The following is a 16,864-nucleotide window of genomic DNA, read 5'->3' on the forward strand; positions in this document are numbered from 1 at the left end:
CAATGGCCTCCAAATTGGGAGAGATATCAATAAAAAAACTTACTTTGATAATTTTAATTTGCACTACATGATTCTCCAAGAAAAGAAAAGAAATATCATGTGACAAATCAACGTACAAGCTTATCAACGTACAAGCTTAATTTGCACTCATTATGGGTTTCGTTTCAAACCTCTGTTGTCTCAAGGTACAAAATTCATCATGTTTTAACAAACTAGATGATTCTAGCAGCCCAACGTCCATATGTAAACTTGGCCTCCACTTGTGGCTCCTGCTAGCATCCCAACATTGAAGGGGTGAACATCAAATCTACATGGAATTGCAGACATGTGTGGGCTCTGTAAAGTGAAAACTGTTCTTCTTTCAACTGGGGAGATAACATCTACACCTCTTTTCATATTGCCAATGAAGACATATTCATCGTCCCAGCCCCATATTGCCCTGTTTCCAGTGTTAAAAGCAGCTGTCAGAAACCGACCTCTTTTTTCGTGGTGGCAAAATTTAGTATTTGGTATTTTACTACCAACAAAAAATAAATTTGTTAGGGTACATAATTCAATCCACAACCACTACAACTTTCTCTTCAGAAGGTGAATCTACTCTTGGCATCACTACCATTGTACGGAATAAGGCTAAACACTAGCCAAAGTCAGAATAATTGAATTGAAAGACTTCTCAGATATTCTTTTTTAAATGTAAAACTGAGAAAACGTTATAATTGAAAAACAGATTATGATAGAAATCAGGCAGAAGAATTAAGCGAAGACAAGTCACATCAGCATTTCAAAATCTGGTAAAAATCATACCTGAATGAAGAAATCCATCTACCAGTACGATTATCATGGTATATCATTGATATGTCCTCAAAATTAACTCCACTTGATATACCAACTGTGTTGTCAATACTGCATGAAGAGGTTAGAAAATTAGTCCCACCACAAGTGAGATCAACTTAAACGCATTTCATTAATCACCATATACACATTACGTGAGATACATTAGACCCTTGAGAAACATTACTAGTACTACATAGTAAAAAGAAGCATATACACCAACCCTACCGATTTATCTCATGAAAAATATTCAGCAAGAAAATCAATGTTTGCACTCTCAAATCGCTGTTTAGCTTATATTAACAAACAGTATTTGTTAAGCAAATGAATGAAACCAAAGCTAGCATACATGTTCCAGACAGGAACTAAAATATTCCACTGAAGTTTAAAACAGCACAATATAGTCACCTTGTCGTCACTAGAGACCTTCCAGATGGCGAGAAGTAAGCAGAATGCACAGCCCTTTTGTGGCTAACTGTTCTTAAAGTTTTGAGTTTATTTGCATTAATACTTCTCAAATCCCAGATGCAGGCTGTTCCATCTGTGGAACTAGTAGCCATGACGTTAGAGTTTTCTGAGTTAAAGCTTATGGAATTAATTCTGTCTTCATGCAAAGACCACTGGTTTGAGAAGTTTCCTGTTCTCTCATCCCAGACACTTAAACCTCCATGACCCTCAGCAAAATATAAGCATTTTGGATCCTTTGATTGTTGGCAGATGGAGTATATAGTCTCTTCACTGGAATGTACTAGATCAAACACCTCTTTCTCAGCATCCATCAACCGGATAAATCCATCATAACAACTGGTAAAGATCTGCATTATCATATGTTAGCTTTAACATCAAAACTTGAGACATATCTCAATAACAAGATTAAAATGAGCATATGTTAGCCATTACATGCTGTAGATCATCATAACAAAATCTTCCCATGTAGAAAGCATCCATCCTCAAAGGAAACAAAAAAAGGGCCCATTATCATTGAGATAAAGTGCCATTCACAACGGGAGTTGCTACCACATCATTTCCAAACTCCATTTCTTATGTTACTACTCAGAAGTTCAGCATGGTAAACAACATTAATGTGTGAACAGACATAACTGAGAAAATAACAGAACTTTAACGTACATTTTTAAAGCATATATAAGTGGGTCGCTTTATAACCTTAACAATTGGAGTTGGAAACATATAGATTCGTCTCTCTTAACATTCAAACCAAGTTATCAAGAGAATTCTGGGCAATCTACTACAAACCAAAGGACTAATCAAATTAGAAATATCCATCTTTTACAACCATACACGAAACGTTCAGATAAAACTTACCTTTGACATGCAATGTTGTTGAATCAAAATCCCTGAAATGGGACCTGTATGGGGATGATACAAGTAGACCCCACTTTCTTCCTCTTCCTTAGAATCAATATGCCAAAATCCAACATTCCCAAACTTATTCCCAACCACAACCATTCTTGAACTAGTACAAGGAAAAAAACTCACGTTTGTAATTCTCCCTGGCACAACCCGCGCTATATTCTCCGAATTCAGAGTCAAAGACTCCAACTTTAAACCACTATCAACTTCACTCTCTTCCTTCTTAATCAAACCGCAAGTTATCCCATCTATGCCCTCAGTCAAAGGCTCCGACTTCAAACCATCCTCAATTTCATTATCTTCCTTCTTAATCAAACCATAAGTAAGCCCGTCTATTCCCTCACAGGCACCGCTCGAATTCTCAACTTTGGAAACCTCAAATCTCCCAATTTCACCTTTTACTGAAGCACTCAGTTGGGGTTTGTTCGCAATACCCAAAAGGGCTTCAATTAGAGCTCGATCCGACGCTCCACTATACGCATCTCTCATACTAAGAGGACCCAAGTCGCGAGGCGATGCCTTCGATGGGCTCGGAGATTTTGAGGTCCTGACCATGGATTCGATAGCATCATCGCTAAGGCCCTTGGCATCGGGAGGTAAACCTCTTGTACGTAAAGAACGCCTTATAACAATTGGGGTCTGGGTTTTGGGTTGCTTCTTCGGACATACTTTGTACGATTTGGTCTCAGCCCTACCATTAAAACCAGAAATTAGCAACTGGTTTTACTGAAAATCGTGATTTTCATGTACATACAGAAAAAAAGATTGAGAGAGCGAACCTTGGGCGTTTGGTTGAGGCAGAGACTTGGGCAGCGATGGAATGGAGCTTGAGAGAAGCCATCATTTGGTCATTTCGGCGAATGTTCTCGAGCCTCTTCCGCTCATAGTCTGTGAGTTCTGGAGACGCCATTAGAGAGAGTAATGCAAAGATTAAAAGCAGAGAGAGTGACCGATGGGAGTCTCAGAGAGGAAAGTGAGGGAGACAGAGAGAAAGAGGGCTTCGAAGTTGGAGGGACTGATGTTGGCGGTTGTGGGGCTATCGATTTGGGGAAACCTACATGTCGTGACTATTGGCGGGAAAAAACTGGCGGGAATGAACATTTTCTCTCTCATGCCATGGACCAATCGCCTTCTAACACATGTCTCTCTTTTTTCTATTTTTGTCTTTAAGCTCCAAAAGCTTCTTAAAAAAACAAAAAAGAAAGAAAAGCCCCCAAAGGCTTAAAAACGTTGATTGGTGTGTGGAATGTGATCTATGGTTTGCCTTTGCAATTGCAAGGGTGAATTTTGCAATTACCAATTTGACAAGAAGGGGATTTGGGGAGGCTGAATTGATTTTATTATTGCTGGACAATAAACTCTTTTCATTTTAACGAACGCTCTCCCCAGTTTATTTTATTATTTGTCAGTTTATGTTTAGGTTTTTAAATACTTTAAATAATTCTGTAAGTTTTTTTAATCATTTTGTTGTCCACGTGGAGTCGCATCAGCAAAAAAGTCCAGTCATTTTGAAAAGAACTGAGAGGAAAATTTGCCTTAATGAAATGAAGTTTTTTTGGGGAAGAAAATAAGACAATGGAGTCTTGCCATACAGTCTATACTATGGATTACATAAATATATATATATATATATATATATATATATATATATACGTACGTATGCATGTATGTCTACGTGTGTGTGGACACAATCTGTCTATGATCCACTACAACAAATCCATTCATCTGGTTATTCCAGCATTTACCTTCTCTACTCATAAAATAAAATAGAAAATATACATATAATATATAAGTTGTAGCTTATTCTCCCTGAGCACTCCATGTCTATCTCTTCCTTGGCACAATGGCACCCTATCTATATATATATATATATATATATATATATATATATATGATACATATACATACAGCCATGGTCCATGTCCATTTTCTATACAGTGTAGTGTTGTTGGATGGTGTCAATGTCTAGTCCCTTGAGCTGAACCACCGACTCAACGTGCCCCTTTAATGTATGGAGTTCCCTCAGCCTGCATATATAATCAATGCAAGTTTAATTATATGTACAAATCAGTAATTAGATACTTCAAATAATTTTATTCTCGTATGTGTGGATTTGTACAGAACATTCGAAGGGGACCTTGAAACGAACAGTGTTAACGATACAAGGAAGGAAGCATCATGTTGATTGCTCAAGTCACTTTCTGATATCATGAAATTTTTGTAATCACAATGAAAATGGATTCATTTAAAAGTTTTGGATCCTGGTGGCATTTAGAAGTTTCGGATACCCTTTTTCAAATTCTTACCTTGCGACTTCTGCACGCCTCTTGGCCTGCTCAGCTAGCTCAGACTGCTCCCCGTGGTTTCCAGGAAACAACGCTTCTGGAGGCTGGAGTCCGTGAAGTGAACGTTGAGCTGAGGCCCATTGTGCCTCCCTCTCACCCTTGCCATAATCATTTTTTGATGTGAACGCAGTCTTGATAGGTAGTCAAAACATGCACAAACAAGATTAAGTCATGAAGGGAAGGAAAATAGTATAATGGATAACACTTCTAGATAGAGCTAAGAAGAAATCAGAGGGTCAAGAAGTTGTATAGAAACCTTGTTCTGGACAATATTATCCCAGGCCCTGCCAGTCAATGCATAACGGATTATGAACTTGAAGATATCAAGAGGGAAGTAGGTGATAATGCTGTAGATCCAGATGACACCTGCCCATCTCCATCCAATGCCTTCAATTCTGGCAAAGCCCCAACTACAGTACACAGCAATGAGAGTGGCCACCTACGGAACAAAGTACCAAATTTTTCTTAGGCAAGTTATGGTGATCACAGGCAGCAGAAGATATACTATTGCTTAGGCAAGTTATCGTGATCACAGGCAGCAAAAGATATACTAAAACTAAGTACTTTTCAATACATGCAAGTGAAAAGAGAAAGGTACTAACCAACTGTGCAGCAAGGAAGGCACCGACAAGCATGACACCAGGGCGTTCAAGAAAGGACCAGCTCCTTGATCGAGTCACAAAGATGAGCGCTTGACTGATGATGCTCACTTGTAGGTAGATAGCTGAGTTAAGTTGTTTTGGGTTTTCCCCAATGTGGTGCACGCCAAAGGTTTTCTGTAAATAGTTGAAATTGTTAGCATTTGTCTTAGATTTTAATCATCAATTCAGTGTTGGCATTTTGATCTCTTAGTGGGCTTCACTTACTGCGAAAAAGTCGGTGCTATATGCAAGCCAGAAGAAGACCACAGTCATGATTGCCATGTAGGTACCAAGGACAACTCCAGTGGCAAAGATCTCGTTGAGCTTCCATGAGTCGGGGAGAGGGGATGGCTTCACTCTGTCCTTAGAGATGGTCATGATAGTCCCGTCGTTCAATACAGCAATGACCAAGACCATGAAAGGTGAGAAATCAAACTTCCAGATGAGATTAACGAGCATGAATCCCAGCACAATTCGGATTGTGATGGAAACAGCATAAATTGTATAGTTCTTCATCCTCTGGAAGATGGCCCTGCTTGTCAAGACCGCACTCACAATCACACTCAGTCCTGGCTCTGTCAGAACAATGTCTGAGGCACTCCTAGCTGCATCAGTTGCATCAGCCACTGCAATGCCAATGTCTGCCCTCTTCAGTGCTGGGGCATCATTCACACCATCTCCAGTCATCCCACAGATGTGCTTCCTCTCTTGAAGCTTCTTTACAATCTCATACTTATGCTCTGTATGCCCAAATATATATGCATTAGTTGAAAGTCTAAAACCAGTGAATTAGAATATATTTGTTTCCTTTTTAATTCTTGTAGCGACGATTTAATTACCAGGAAAGACTCCAGCGAATCCATCGGCCTTTTCAATGAGCTCATCCACAGGAATGGAGGCAATGGACTCGTCCTTGCTCTCGCCAAGAAGGGTAGATGAAGGATACATGTTAGTGCCCATGCCAAGCCTGCGACCAGTCTCTTTCCCAATGGCAAGTTGGTCACCGGTGATCATCTTAACATTGACACCAAGTTCCAGAGCCCGGCGGATAGTCTCAGCACTATCATGCCTTGGAGGGTCAAAGAGAGGCAATAGTCCCACAAACTCCCATGCATCGCCAGCGCTCTCCTTGGTCTTCTCTGAAACTGTCTGTAAATGGATAGAGCACATGATCCAACTTATGTCAGGAAATTCATCTCTCTGGAGATACAAGAAACACCAGATTCATATTGTCATGCTTATAAGTTATTCACCTGCCGAGCAACTCCCAATGACCGAAGACCACGGTCAGCATAGTTATCAATGACAGCATGGGCCTTCTTCTTCATTTCGCCCTTGAGATCGCAAAGGTCAATAATCTGGCAGATGAGCGAAATAGTTAGACGTCAATGTTGAAAAGCTAAAAAAGTGAGCTAGGGGCGGATATACTTATATGTCAGGAATAATATGCGCTCTATATTGGTACAAGAAGACTATCTTACTTGCTCAGGAGCACCCTTGCTGCACCGGTGCCAGTCGCCATTGCTATTAACGTAGGTGATTGCTGTGCGCTTGTCCACAGGATTGAAGGGCAGGAAATGCACCTCAGTGATTCCTGCTCTTGCCTACAAAAACACCATTAAAGCATAATAAAGCTAAGTTGCTTCAATGACCACATGTTGGAAGATGAGGAGTAGAAAAAAATTCAATGGTGATTGCAGACGAGGATTGAATTGTGTACCTCCTTGGGGTCGCCCAACATCCCAACAATTGAAGCATCAATGGCATCCTGATTTTCAACCCTGGAAGCCCTGGCAGAGAGCAAGATCACGGTGTCCTTATCCATGTCCTTGGGAAACACCTGCAATTGTAATCACACCCAGAATAAGTACTAATCACAAAAAGAGGACCATAAGCAAATAATCAATATATATTATCTTAATCTCTGACCTCAATCAGACTCTTGTCAACTGAAAGCTTGTTGAGCGTAAGGGTACCAGTCTTATCACTGCAAAGGACATCCATCCCTGCCATCTCTTCAATGGCTGTCATCCTCTTAGTGATGGCACCTTGCTGTGACAGGCGGTGAGACCCAATAGCCATGGTCACGGACAAGACTGTTGGCATGGCAATGGGGATACCTCCTATCAGAAGCACCAACAGATTGTCAATACCATCTCTGTATGCCCTGTGCTGAATTGGGTACATCACCACGATCTCAATCGCCATTCCCACACCAATGGAGCATATACAGAAGTTACCAATGGATGTCAACACCTGTCAAGACAACACCAAAGTAGTAAATGTCTTGAACTGAAGGACTCAAAACTGAATCAAACAATACTTTACATAAATTCGGTGACTGCTGACAAAGAATGCGTACCTTTTGGAAGTGTCCAACTTGGTTGGTGCTATCCACAAGGTGAGCAGCCTTGCCAAAGAAGGTATGGACACCAGTGGCGATAACAACAGCTTCGATCTCACCCTGTTTGCAAGTAGAGCCAGAGAAGACCTCATCTCCCGGGTTCTTGGTAACAGGCAGGGACTCACCGGTGAGGGCAGCCTGGTCAATCTTGAGAGGATCTCCTTCCAGCAAACGAGCATCAGCTGGGACGATATCTCCCAACTTGATGCTGATCACATCTCCTGGTACCAGGATTTCTGCCTCTTGTTCTCCCCACTTTCCATCCCTCAAGACCTACATGCAGTTATAAATTATAATTAAGCACTTCACTTATCTATATAGATATCTTTGGTGAGCTATAGTATTAATAAATAAAATGGAGCTGCTAGAATGAATACGGATGAAGAAATTAATATTAATTGCACCTTAGTCTTGGGGGCTAGACTAGCCATCAGAGCTGCTGCGGCATTACCAGCATTGTTTTCTTCGATGAAGCTGATGGTTGAGTTGATGATCAACAACACCATAATACCTACGAAGTCCGGCCAGTCCGTTGGCTTGCCCTGCATTGTTCAGAATATTCTTGTTAATAAGTACATGACGATCATGAGAGAGAGTGAGTATGTGTGTTTAATTGAATTAATTTGTGAATTTGTGTTATGAATCTTATAATATTATGGAATTAATGATGATATTACCCCTCCGTTTGCCAGAACCAGGGCCATGATAGCAGCACACTCCATGACCCACGATAGAGGATTCCACATAAATCCCAGGAACTTGAGTATCTTGTTTTCTTTTTTCTCCTCAAGCTTGTTTGGGCCAAAGATCTGCAGCCGCTTCTGGCCCTCCTCTGATGTCAAACCCCCTTTCGTGCATTTCAGCTGTTCGAACACTTCCTCGACGGGGATTCGCTCCTACATAAACACGCGCACACACACACAAATCAATCACATTTGCTTCATACCATCAAAAGAAAACTTAACACATGCAGACTCAAATCTCAACATCCTGGACTTACAAGGTCAAGGTTCTCGTTCTTGACATCTTCTAATGAAATGTTGGCCATGATGTAGCTAGATGACAGCAACACCGTCCTAGGCTCTTAAGTCTCTTGGTGTCTTAGAGCTTTGTCTTCTAGCCTTGTCTGTTTCTGTACCGCCACAAGGAGTGCTCAGCCTCTAGGCCTCCTCGTCGGCCATAGGCTTCCGAAGAGACAGAGAGGACGGGGAGAAACTCAGTAAAAGAAAGTAGAATAAGATTTGTCGACAGCCTAACTCTGCGTTTTCCTGTTGGCCTAGTTCTGCCCCTTGAGCCGACCCTGCTTTTATAGCAAGGGCGAGAGGGAGACAATGGAGGGTGGCCCGTGGATTGCTGTGCTGTTGTTGCATGTTGTTTTGCCACTTCGGCATCCTGGGATATGTTTGTTAGAGCCTTTTGTGGCTGCCCAAACTACACGGGGCAGCCATATTTTGCTTTGAGACATTGCATGCATATTTCATATTTGGAATGGAGGCTTGTCTTTCCGTACCTGCAACGTTGAGCTGTACGGTTTGTTGTTGGATTTTTTGTTAAGTGTGTCCAAACGAGATTGAAATGAAGGAAGTAAAATCATTAACTATCAAACCAATACCATTCGATGGGCTCTGCCAATATAGAAAAGAAATACAATGCATTCGAATATATGATGAGAACGAGAAATGTCTTTGTATCAACAACACACCTTGAAAATAAGGGTAGAGTTTTGTTTAATTCATTTTTGAAATCCTAAAGCTTTTCACTAGAATAATATGCCCATCAATATTGTCCACTCAATTGGGGTGACTCATGTGTTATGTGGAGAAATTATAGAGTGGTACGGTATCACCATGTCAACTAGTGAAACTCACTCATAATTTGCCATGTCTCCTTATTAAAAGAAACTTTTAACTATTTTTCCAGCAGGATATTAGTTCCAATTTTACCCTTTAGGAAAAAATGAAAATAAAAAATAAAAAAAGAAGAATGTAGCGGCCAATGTTGGCACTCGGCAGTGCCCTATCCCTTGTTGCCGCCCCCTCCTCCTTTTCCTTCATCTTTGTTTTGCCTCTCTCTCTCTCTCCCTCTCTCTCGTTCCAAGAATCACATTATTTTGTAGTTGTCTTTTATCTAAACATACAAAGAGTTTCTTGGGGATTTTTAGTTAAGTTTGTTTTGTGCATAGTTAAATTAGTGATTATTCCTGTACATATTGCTGAACGAGTTTCAACACTTGCTCAACTCATAAATTGCTTAAGGAGTTTCTGGGATCTTCTTTTGTTAAACCCATGTGGGATTGAGAGCAAAATTGGACAAAATTTTGAGGGAGATGAAGACAACCTTGATGAGGAAATTGAAGTTGGAGGGAGGAATAGAAACATAGGAGCGGTGGAAGCCAAAGTCCAGTCGTACAAACAGTTTTTTTTCAAAAAGAGAAAGATGTGTGGTAAATTCTGAGTGGGAGTTTTATCAGCTAACGTGGTGATACCATAACATTCTATAATTTCTTCTGTGCATGTAACTGATTTGTTTAGTTCCGTTTATTACGAAAGATGGAGAATGAAACTAACAAAAACTCTACTACGTCGGAAATTTACAATTTCTTTCATCCATTTCTCCCAATATATCTTCCCTCTTTCAAAGGAGCACGTCTCATTCTCATTGCCTAGCTTTTCTCTATTATACTCTTTCAATTAACGCGAAGAGGATCTGGATCTCATTTCATATTAGTCTCCCAATAAGACATGCCTTATAAACAGTACGATCAAGTAAACCACACGTATAGGATCACATCAGTTATAAGAAAAATGCATACATCAATCCCAATCTGGAGTTGCAATCATCAACTTAACTCAAAGTCAATCCCTATTTTCCTTGGATCATCTTCAACCGGACATGATTTTATTCAGAACATAAAAACCTAATTTAAAAAACTTGAAATCAGAACTCCAGTAGCTTGCCTCATCACTAAAAGATACAAAGAAGCGAGATTTAAGTAAACCAAGACCGACCACAGAATTAAGACCACGCTCTTCCCCCAAATGCATTCTAAGGCCAGCAGCAGCAGCACTTCAACTATCTATCCCACTCCCATAAGCTCTCCAAGACACTTCTACCTCCGTCCCTCTCTTTAGCAATCATAGCCTATGCATTTTACTCACTCACTTAAGCAAGCCTTAAGTCAACCTAAAGTCATGTTTAACGCGAGTACTACAACAATCTCACCTGCTCTCACCTTAAAATCCCAAGAAAACCATCCGGATGTTTCCTCTAACTTATGCCTTACATTAAGGTATGTAAAGTGAAATACAAGGTACCCAAAAGAAAAGGAACATCCTTCTCATACTTGATTCCCCTGGTTTCAACCAAAAAAAAAAAGATTGCCCTGGTTCCACATAACAATCTACGCAATGTGTATTGATAACTACATAACCATCGACATAATTAGACCCCTAATTTCACATAACAGTCTGTGCAATGTGTCAAAATACGTACATAACTATCTATACAATTAAGCCCCTGGTTCCACATAACAATCTACACAATGTGTCCAAATAACTACATAAACTAACCAGAACACCCTAACAGCATACTCATCAGCACAACCAGCATCATAAATTGCAAAATCAAGGCTGAAGCAGTTGCTAAAAGGTTCCGCATCAATCACAATGATTAGGAAACGAAACATCTAGCACCTCATATGAAAAGTGAGGCAATACATTAGACCAAATCACAGTCATCCAAACAAATACAATACTATTTTCATTAGATAGGTAATAGTAATATGTTACGACTTAAGCATGTCAATCACAAAAAATAGAAGGGCAAAAAGAAGCCATTGAGAAATATGATAAACTCGTCTAAATTCAAAAATTGGTCCAACCCATTACTTGAAATACAAATAAACTACAAACCAAATATCAATCTCTGCTAAGGGACTCCATATAGGTTCGCAATTAATTATAACATAGAAGTTTCCAACTGTTTTTTGCAAATAAAATCTTAAACAAAATGCCAAGTTACGAGTGTCATCCACCTTAAAACCCAAGCTTGGTACGGCGCCAGTGCCTGCGCTTAGCATTGTACCTGAGGAAACACGACGCCGTATTAGAGCAACCAAATCCATTTTGATTATCAGAAAGATAGATAGAAGTGTGAAAGAACAAATGTTTCTCACCTGATGGTGTTGTCGGTCCTCATGCGGATCCAGTGAGGAATGGGTCGGTTCTGCCTCATCTTCTTCGCCAGCTTCTTCTTGATCCTGAAGGTCTTGTGTGACGGCTGCAAATTCAATCGTTGAGATGAGAACAAGAACAGAGTCTAAAATTTGCACGTCCAGTGTCATAGAAAGCTTACCATTTTCGCTGTGGGAGCTTCGGCTGGAGGAGCGACTTGCAGACAAAAACCCTAGCGATTGGAAACCCTATTGCTCAGTCTTGCATTTTATAGTTTATAGCGATGGGTTTTATGGACTGTTGGGCCCTTGCGAGATTAGTCTCAGTGGAGGCGGATCATATTTCAGGAGGCGTCCAATTTTGAATAAAGGCCCATTTCTCAAATTCCACACAGCCCGATAAGATCTTGTTTTAGGGCTTTGCCATGAACTGGACTAGGTCTATTAAATTCAATTATGTTTTAACCTCTTATCGTAAATTTATAAATAGTGAAACTTGCACTCAAGGTCTCAAGTTCAATTTTTCCTTCTTTTGATATTGCTTGTATTAAAAATAAATAAATAAATTGTGAAATCTGACTTATTAAACAATTATTAACGTATTTTCTTTAAAAATCTAATATTGCAGTGGTTTTATTTGGGAAAAAAAACATGGGAATTGTTGGGTTTTAGGATTAAGGGTGTGTTGAGCAAATTATTAAGTGTAAAGTAAACACTAAAACGACATTGTCATACTCGTGCCGGAACGGGACAGTGCAATCACTGTAAACGTAGCACTGCTGAAACCGCCCAAACCCGCGCACGGAAATCCAAGTGTGAAATTCCGAAAGTATCCCCAAATCGCTAAGGCCCACTCCACGCTCCCATCACCGCGTGGCCTCACTCTCCTTCCCCCATCAGGATTCTGCAACCTCCTCTCTCCCACAGCCTCACTGTCTTCCACATTCCAAACACTATAAAAGAGCCCCCCCTTCTCTCTCTATCGCCGTCTTTTCCCGAATTCGAACCTTCAAGCTTCGCTTTCTAGTGAGTTCCAGTGCTAGATTGGTTTGATAGCATAGAATCGACGGTTCTGATTGATTCTTCCAATTCAAACAATGCCTCGCGCTTCTAAAAGAAAAGCAGCTCCATCAACTTCGACTTCCGTCACATCCTGCGACGTCGTTCCACCGCGTGCCGGTATCTTGCTTTCCTCAGATTCTGATTGGTTCCCGATAAAAACTATAAAATAAAATAAAATAAATTAAAAGTCTCATATTTGTTTTATTTTCATAAAGCGCAAAAGTTAATTATGTGAATATTGCACGCAGTTATGAGCTGGGTTAAGCTAGCAGAGCAACAAAAACTTCTTCTTTCTTCTTTTTTGTGATTATATTCTATTGGGCATGCATTAACTATTCGATTTCAATGTTTTGGATTGTATTATAATTTGGCCTTGTTCATGCTGTTTAATCCAATAGCATCGCTTTGTTTTGATTTAGACTTTTAAAAATTTCAGTAGTTTTGTGTATTTGAATTTTGAGAAGCGGAACTATGATCTTCACGCCATCTGGAAATTTTGTGATTTTGAAGTTTGAGTTGTCAAAATTACTTTATCACCCTTAACTTCTTGATTTAAGAGGTATACTGTTTCGAAGATTTTATGATACCAATTGCCCTAAATAAACATAGAAGATTCCGTAGGTGTGTTTTCTTTTTTGATTTATTTATGAGAAGTAATATACTCACATGTTGGTGATGGATTAATAATATTCAAATTAATGTTACAATCTCTTTCTTCAACCATTTTTCCTATGATTTTATATGGTTCAAGTAATTACAAAATTATGCCATTGTACTGTAGTCTGTAGGTGGAAATTTTCTATATAAAAGAAAAAAATTGTTTTTGCTTTTTTAGATATTGAACTAGCCCTGTAGAAAGGTTGCACATATTGGTCGTTATATTTGAATATGTTATGTCAGCTGTTGATCCTGCTGGTATCTGATGTGCTTTTTTTTTTCCCTTGCTTGCCAAGTTTAAGATATATTTTTTGTTTTTACTATGCAGTATTTGGTGTTCTAATGTTATTCAGCCTCAGGTAAATGTAAATCAAGAAAGGTGGTAGACCGGATAGGAAGCCTTTTTGAATTGTATGCAAACCAGTCATTAAACATGATTGAGTAAGTGTACAGTGCTTTGATAAGCATGCATTTATGAAGTGGTGATGTCGATTCCGTATAATAAGTATGCAGTGCTAAAATTCTGTTAACCTTCCTATACTCTTATGTTTGATTGAATAGCCCAGAAGGAATTGAGGCGCTTTGTTCGGATTTGGGAGTGGACCATACTAATGTTAGAATACTGATGCTTGCTTGGTAAGTTGGTATATTAGTTTTTGCTTACACGTTGTTGTGCGCATACTTCAATTAGTTATCTCGTAACCTGATTGAAGCTCCTGAATGCATGAATCAGGAAAATGAAAGCTGAAAAGCAGGGCTACTTTTCCAGGGTAAGACGGAAATGTATAGTTTAAGCAGATTTTCTTGTTTTCTTGTTTCCCAATTGGTGTTCTTGCTTCTAATACATTGAATGTTTTTGTTTCTGCAAATATGCTTTAATACATTGGATGTGATATATATGTAATATATATGCATGTAACTGATGAGTGACACAAAACAAAAACGTTGGTATTACAAAGAAGATAGTCTGATTAACACAAAAGGAGGCAGCCACCCAAAGTACGAGAATTTTAGTTTTGGGACCCCAAGTGAAGGGCAAAGGAGTTACGTAAAAAGTATTAGGTTTGTAGGGTTTAAGCCTGTATACTAAGTTGCTAACTGTGAGAAAGATCATCTTATGACTCAGAAAACTATTTTGACACTTCAACTTGATAGAAAAGTACTGATCAGAAGTTGCAGTTTGGCAATAATAGGCACTTAATACAACAGTTAGGAAACAGGATACACTTTTTCATTGAGCTGGTCTGTAGAATTTTGTCCAGTATGTGGCTTTCCTGTGAAGAAAGTGAACTGGACAGAGACTAACTTCAAAAACTTAACAAAGATTCTTCGATGTGTGTAGAGTTTGCTCTAATTGTTCAAGGTCCCTGGAATATTTGTTTTATCGGGAATAGGATCCGACTTCAAGGTTAGTGTAATGAGGATAGCCTGTGGCTGGCCCTCTCAATGCTACCCAAGACTAACTTTATCTGTGTTCCTAGCCTCTAAATAAATACAGTATGAGACCTCAATGTTCCCTTGTTAGGACTTCTAATTCTCATTTCTTTTCCTTTTTCTGTTTCTGTTTCCTGTTCTTCCCTTTAGGATGAGTGGCAAAGAGGCTTGAAAGAGCTACATGCCGACACTATTTCTAAATTAAAGAAAGCACTCCCGGGTTTGGAGAAAGAGGTATTCACATCTTCCTTTCTTTTCCTTTTGGATACTATCGGAGTCATGATGGAATTGTTATTGAGGTGATTTGGTACATAATACTGGATGATACTTGAAAGGAAGAAATATTTGTTGGTACTGATCTTGCTTTTTGTGTTTTTGGATAGTTGATGACCCCACCCAAATTTGAAGATTTTTATGCATATGCATTTCGATACTGCTTGACAGGTGAGCTTAGTCTTGAGAGGCATTTCTTTTTCTTATATTAAGTGAAAACCTTTTTTTTTCATGGAAATCTCTTTGTCAAATTGGTTAAATTTTCAGAAGAAAGGCAAAAGAGTGTAGACATTGAGACTGTGTGTGAATTACTGAATCTCGTATTGGGTCCCCTATACCGTCTCCAGGTTGATTTATTAGTTAAGTATTTGAAGGTATGTAGCTGTGGCAGCTGTTCATGTCCCATTTCTCTTTTCTGTTAAGTAATTGGCTCCTCAACACATTTGTTTTCTGGAATAGGTTCCACAATTGTTCTTTGATGCTCAGTTTTAATTTTGGCAGGTCCAAAGTGAGTACAGAGCATTAAATATGGATCAGTGGTTACATTTTTACCGTTTTTGCAAGGAGGTAAACCTATTATTTTTGCTTTTATTTTGTCCAGAAATTCTAGTTCATATGTTTCTTTGTACCTTTTAGCTTTTTGTTGTTGAGTTGCAGGGCCTGGAAAGTGGCCCTGGTTTTAAGATTATGCAATTAGATGAGTTTCTTGTTTGGCTTGAAATCCTAACCATGATTTTGGAAGGCTAAACTTGTGTCAGAAAAGTACAAAATTATGATAAGACTATCCATTCGTGTAAAATAATTGATAAGTACGCAATCAGTGAGTTGTGTGATGAATCAGAATGCACTCAGGAATAATCTCAAGTCTAATTGACCTATTTGATGGTTTAAACTCTTAAACACCAAACAATAGCCCAGAATGGGAATATAAAAGTGAAAACCTCCATTCGAGGGATATTACCTCTTCCTGTACCTGGATCTAACTTTCTGACTTCTATAGAACCCAACACCTCTCTCTCTCTCTCTCTCTCTCTCTCTCTCTCTCTCTCTGTGACTGAGTTGTTTTAATTCAATGAATCTTTACTTTTGGCAGATAAGTTTTCCGGACCTTCAAAACTATGATTCGGATCAAGCATGGCCTGTGATTATTGATAATTTTGTTGAATGGATGAGAGACAAGCAAAGCTAATTTTGGCATCCTCCTTCTGTTAGAATACACTGCTGACCTATAAGAAGGTATATGAATTCTCCTCTTTTTATATCTTTCTTTTCTTCCCATTTATTGGGGGTGGATGTTGTAATTTAGATTGCTTCATTGATTTTCAAACTAGAAGAATGGTTTAGATCCACATTTGTGACTTGACTTTGGTCTGTTTGATCGAATTGCAGGGTTTGGCAAGAATTCCGACTATGGTTTTAACTAACAAACGATTTGCGCTTGCGGTTTTCTTCTAGGGGGTGGTTTGGAGAGCTGGCTCTCATGAGAAATGCTGCAGTTTTTGTGATGAGAAAATTTTGCAAGAGTCTAATTATATAAAAAAGTTTTGCACTCTGTTTATTTTCCACTGCCCGTATTATTTAATTTGTGGTTTTCTTCTCTGAGCTGCTATGAATTGCAGCGTCAATTGATAAAATTGTTGCATAGAATTTTTTATATAAAAAGAATGATAATAGT

General features: G+C 39.1%; 4 protein-coding genes across 5 annotated transcripts; 1 reads left to right on the plus strand and 3 right to left on the minus strand.

The window, feature by feature from the left end:
* Positions 1-26: 26 nt before the first annotated feature.
* Positions 27-3,248, minus strand: DRS1 (DROUGHT SENSITIVE 1). Its single transcript, XM_021953367.2, has 5 exons — positions 2,982-3,248; positions 2,155-2,893; positions 1,240-1,646; positions 805-903; positions 27-439 (listed from the first exon to the last, which is right to left on the minus strand). The coding sequence occupies exons 1-5, from the start codon at positions 3,110-3,112 to the stop codon at positions 223-225; spliced, it is 1,593 nt and encodes a 530-aa protein (XP_021809059.2). The 5' UTR covers positions 3,113-3,248; the 3' UTR covers positions 27-222.
* Positions 3,249-3,732: 484 nt separating this feature from the next.
* LOC110752557 (ATPase 8, plasma membrane-type) lies at positions 3,733-9,228 on the minus strand. The gene is made up of 14 exons (XM_021953237.2): positions 8,593-9,228; positions 8,270-8,488; positions 7,997-8,134; positions 7,551-7,865; positions 7,118-7,444; positions 6,909-7,028; positions 6,670-6,792; positions 6,442-6,546; positions 6,028-6,337; positions 5,414-5,928; positions 5,150-5,323; positions 4,804-4,986; positions 4,509-4,678; positions 3,733-4,229 (listed from the first exon to the last, which is right to left on the minus strand). Exons 1-14 carry the CDS (start codon positions 8,638-8,640, stop codon positions 4,133-4,135), a joined length of 2,844 nt encoding a protein of 947 aa, XP_021808929.1. The 5' UTR covers positions 8,641-9,228; the 3' UTR covers positions 3,733-4,132.
* A 2,199-nt stretch (positions 9,229-11,427) lies between these two features.
* Positions 11,428-12,090, minus strand: LOC110752651 (large ribosomal subunit protein eL39). The gene is made up of 3 exons (XM_021953353.2): positions 11,946-12,090; positions 11,767-11,870; positions 11,428-11,675 (listed from the first exon to the last, which is right to left on the minus strand). Exons 1-3 carry the CDS (start codon positions 11,946-11,948, stop codon positions 11,627-11,629), a joined length of 156 nt encoding a protein of 51 aa, XP_021809045.1. The 5' UTR covers positions 11,949-12,090; the 3' UTR covers positions 11,428-11,626.
* Positions 12,091-12,601: 511 nt separating this feature from the next.
* Positions 12,602-16,754, plus strand: LOC110752650 (uncharacterized). Of its 2 annotated transcripts, none has more exons than XM_021953351.2 (10): positions 12,602-12,942; positions 13,836-13,923; positions 14,044-14,118; positions 14,216-14,252; positions 15,067-15,150; positions 15,300-15,360; positions 15,457-15,563; positions 15,691-15,756; positions 16,283-16,425; positions 16,579-16,754. In XM_021953351.2, exons 1-9 carry the CDS (start codon positions 12,861-12,863, stop codon positions 16,376-16,378), a joined length of 696 nt encoding a protein of 231 aa, XP_021809043.1. In that variant the 5' UTR covers positions 12,602-12,860; the 3' UTR covers positions 16,379-16,425; positions 16,579-16,754. The 2 variants fall into 2 exon arrangements, with proteins under 2 accessions (XP_021809043.1, XP_021809044.1); XM_021953352.2 differs by having other exon boundaries at positions 12,612-12,942; positions 13,842-13,923.
* Positions 16,755-16,864: the final 110 nt, after the last annotated feature.

The sequence above is a fragment of the Prunus avium genome, chromosome 7 (assembly GCF_965620075.1).
Source record: "Prunus avium chromosome 7, drPruAviu1.hap1.1, whole genome shotgun sequence".
Taxonomy (NCBI): domain Eukaryota; kingdom Viridiplantae; phylum Streptophyta; class Magnoliopsida; order Rosales; family Rosaceae; genus Prunus; species Prunus avium.